At 33.0% G+C, this 4,249-nt stretch overlaps 1 protein-coding gene across 2 annotated transcripts; it reads right to left on the reverse strand.

The window, feature by feature from the left end:
• On the reverse strand, positions 1-4,023 carry LOC125272877 (prostate stem cell antigen-like). Of its 2 annotated transcripts, XR_007185946.1 has the most exons (9): positions 3,904-4,023; positions 3,550-3,628; positions 3,172-3,208; positions 2,937-3,029; positions 2,474-2,511; positions 2,112-2,156; positions 935-1,054; positions 660-782; positions 1-326 (listed from the first exon to the last, which is right to left on the reverse strand). XR_007185946.1 is itself a non-coding variant. In XM_048198041.1 (4 exons), exons 1-4 carry the CDS (start codon positions 1,171-1,173, stop codon positions 208-210), a joined length of 411 nt encoding a protein of 136 aa, XP_048053998.1. In that variant the 5' UTR covers positions 1,174-1,529; the 3' UTR covers positions 1-207. The 2 variants fall into 2 exon arrangements, 1 of the variants encoding a protein (XP_048053998.1); XM_048198041.1 differs by lacking the exons at positions 2,112-2,156; positions 2,474-2,511; positions 2,937-3,029; ... (1 more) ...; positions 3,550-3,628; positions 3,904-4,023 and adding an exon at positions 1,125-1,529.
• Between the last annotated feature and the right edge of the window lie 226 nt (positions 4,024-4,249).

Genomic DNA, 4,249 nt, shown 5'->3' on the forward strand with positions numbered 1-4,249 from the left:
TGTAGGCTAATACATAAATATTTTATTACAGCAGTTTAGCACACTCTGTTTCCTTAATTCTTTATTACATTCTATAATAACTTTTATACATTTATACATCTGTTAGTGCTGATGCAGTAAATACAATTTTTTTAGTTCCTTAAACCAAAGAACAGCAGAACAACAAACAAGCTGTATTCAGTAAATTAAATCAATTGTGTCTCATATTCAGTTTTTGTGCTGATCTTCACTGTAGAATCTGAAATCTTGAATCTGGACTCTCTGAAACAGGAAGTAGAAGAGCAGAGGAGAGAAGAGCAGGAGGAAGCTTCCCTTAAACACTCCATCTAATCAAGATGATAAAGAAAATTGGTGTTACTACTACTAATAATAATAATAATAGTTATTAAAAAATGGCATGTTTATTGTTGGTCAATTTCCACACATTTTTTTAAAAACAGTAAAAACTCTCTGAAAGCACTTGACTAATTCATATGCTTTTCATGCTGTTCAAACTTTACACTATTTTTGACTACTCTTGATATTGTGCATCTTATGAACCATCACTTGTGTATTATTATTGTTTGTTTGAATTATTGAATGACTTGTATAAATCATTTCCTTGGTTTATGTTACTGTAGGTAAAATCAAACTGCACACAGTCAAATGAGGAACAATACCTGCTGCATTGCAAAGGTCAGTGTCACAGCAGTGGAGAGACAACGTCCCTTCAGCTATCTGATGGATCCCTGGTACACACTTATCTGCACACACTTTAGATGTGAAGAACACCTTAGAGGAACCTGCAAAAAAGACATAAACAGCCATATAATAAGATAAAACTATTCCAAGATTTGCAGTCATGTGAAGAGATCCACAAGTATACTTTCTCTCCAGCAGTACTTTCACTTTCAGTAAATTATTACAGCAGATTTCCACTTCACACTGGACTTACCAACTGTTTGTTCCAGTACACTCCTCGCACATTTAGAATATCCAACTGGGCATGTCTCCACTTTTGCTTTACAGGAACCCGTCGAATCAGGTAAGCACGAGTAACACCTGAGAGAATTTCCTTAAAAACGGAGAGAGAGACATTCAGTGACCTACCAAATAATACATTAAATACTTGCTGTTTTTTGTACCTCCAGTGAGAAAAATGAAAAGAAGAACGACAGAGACTCGCAGATCCATCGTGTGTCGGGAACAGAATGAAATCACAATGTTTCCGTTCCTTTAATGTCTGTTAAGGCTTGTTGGGAAACCATGTAAAGTCCTCCCCACATAGAAGGCAATGTTCTTGTGACCTTGCGCAATGTTCCCTAAAAGTTCTCAAAAAGTGACAAATTCTGAACCTTTACAGAACATTCGGGGCATTCCTAAAAACGTCCTCTTTTGGTAATGAAAGTGCTGCAGTTCAAGGTTCCTTATATGACTTTTGGGAGACGTTCCATTTTGGTTATTTTATGGTCACATAAGAACGTTACAAAGAGGACATTTTTCGTCTCTGAGACAATATCCGTTAATGCCGCATCAGACCCATACGGTAAAAAAATTTATTTTCAAATATATTTTTAAATATATTTCAAAATATACAAAAAATGGCCAAAAAATATATTCGCTATAAATATATTTTCACATATAAATATATTTTCTAAAAATATATTTTTTGGCCATTTTTTGTATATTTTTAAAAAATATATTTTCAAATATATTTACATAAATATATTTTCCTAAAATGTATTTTTTGGCCATTTTTTGTATATTTTTTTAAAATATATTTTCAAAATATATTTTACAAAAGCATTTAAAAATATATTTTGCCCTACATATATTTCAACCCAAGAAAATACATTCACATGTCACATTTGAAAAACTTTTATTTGTTGTCTATAACACATGAACATTTGAATAATAATCAGCAAGGAACATACTTTACAATGTTCAAAAAATTACAATATTCAAACAAATATAACTTTTTTGCTTTCAAGAAGTCTCAGTTTCCCCAGTTCAAATCCTCAAAGCCTCTTTGGACACATTTGGAAATCTTTTCTTGACTATGAGACAAAAATCAGTTATTTTTTTAACTTAATGTTTCTAGTAAATTTTCCTTTCACTAAGTATTAACTTACTGCCAGGGTTTCCTCATCAAGGGCACTTCTTCTCTGTCTCTACCACTGTACTCATACAAAAGACAAAACACAATAACTGAATCAGTACAGGTACAGAGGGCATGCATTTTGTCTTCTAACTAGTTTTTGATTTCCTGATATTTTTGTTTACACTGGAACAAAAACAATTACAGGTATACTGGATTTTAAAGATATTTAATGGGCATATTTTTGGACAGTACAGTAAAGAAACTGATGATTGAGGAGAGGTCGAATTAGCTTTTCTTTACACTTCTGCATTGCATTTTCACTTTTACAAATGAAGGGATAGTGGAATATCACAAAGTCACTCAGTTAAGCTAACTTAACAAAGGGATACTTACCCTCATGCTGTTCCAGTTGATTATGTCATTCTCTTTTTCTGTGGAATACAAACAGAGATATTTAGAAAAATAATCCATCTCTGTGTGTTCACGCAAGAAGGTCAAAAACCAAAGTGAACATGACGGTAATCCACATGACCTCAGTTGACGAATCAACTTCTTCTCAAGTGAAACAATAGGTGTGTTTGAGGAAAATACTGTTATGTTAAATTTGTTACATTACAGATTTGCCAACTGTCCAATGTGGGCTCAAAGTCAACATGTTGTAATTTGTGATGTGTTTTAAAGCTTGAGGAGTTATTTGGAAGTACAGACTTTAAAATATAAATATTTTTCTAACACACACCTAGTGTTTCACTTCAACTAGGGTCATGTTGACTATTTCATGTTTATTACTGTGAAGCTGTTTTGTATAAAGTGCCACAGAAATGAAGATGACTTGACTATGAACATTACCCTGTACCTATGACTTGTGGTTCTCCAGCACAATTGTTGGGCTGGTGGGGCAGACAGCAAGTGGACAAGCGTCTTTTGACAGATGGGTTTGGACCTGCACCTGTTACAGACAGAAACAGATATTAACACAAGTGCAGAGAACATATCAATTCATAAATTACACAAATAATATAATTTGCTTAACAGTGCTTAATTTAAAAAAAAAAAAAATTCTACTTCTTAAAGTGTCTCATCATTCTCACCTTGTTGCTGTTGCACAAACCGTCTCTGCTTCTGCTACTAAAAATAAAAAGTAGATTTTTTTACAGTAATGAATGACACATGTAAACCTGTAGGTCGTGACAAATAAGCAGCTTCTGTTGCAAGCGACTTTTTGAATCACTGGCTCAACTGGATAATCGAAAACAGCTTGTCATTCAGCAGAAAGTGAATAAAAATTATATTATAGTAAGGCTATATTAATAATGATAATAATAATAATAGTAGAAAAATTGAGCGTATGAAATGCCATTAATGCCAAACCAGCATATGCCTGAACTGCACGAGCAAATAACGTGTGCCTAATTAACAAGTTTAGTAAAACATTAAATTTAGCAAAAAAAAAAAAAAAAAAAACTTACGTTACAGGCTCCACTATCAGTGACAGGAACATCATCGATCGACAACAGCAGGCAGCACGGTCTCCCAAACACTCTACAGCTGAATTTTTTTTTTTTTTTAAATTAAACATTTTTTGTGTGTAACGTTAGTTTTCACTAGTGTCCAAATTAAAAACAACTAACTTTAAAACGGAAATCTGAAAATATCAAATGCGTCTCCTCATGTGAGCAAATAAACAAACAGGGCATTAAATTGACAAATAAGGTAAAAAAAAAAAACCCTTGACAATAAAACATTATACATTCAAAGTAGCAATGAACATTACATATGTGAAAAATGACGACTAAAAATAAAGTTATAACGTTAGCTCTTACCTTTTACTCCGAGAACTCCCGGTTGACTGACGACCGTTACAGTTCAAAATGACGCGCATGCGCACTACTCCAAAAGTCCGTGAGCGCTGCTAGTGGTTTCCCATTCAAATTACGTCACAGTTAACATCGTACGTCTAGCGATTTTATTAATCTATTTTATTTGTATTTGATGTAGATTTAAACGCTATATTACACTGACAATAAATTACAAATAAATAAATAAATGAATGAATTAATAAGTAATAGACTAAAACACACATTGAGGTGCCATGATCTGTGGATCTCTGTATTTTTTGGGAAGATATGTGAACAAAGTGTCCATGTGGAAAATATGGGGAAATTCATG

This window comes from Megalobrama amblycephala, linkage group LG7 (genome assembly GCF_018812025.1).
Source record: "Megalobrama amblycephala isolate DHTTF-2021 linkage group LG7, ASM1881202v1, whole genome shotgun sequence".
Taxonomy (NCBI): Eukaryota; Metazoa; Chordata; class Actinopteri; order Cypriniformes; family Xenocyprididae; genus Megalobrama; species Megalobrama amblycephala.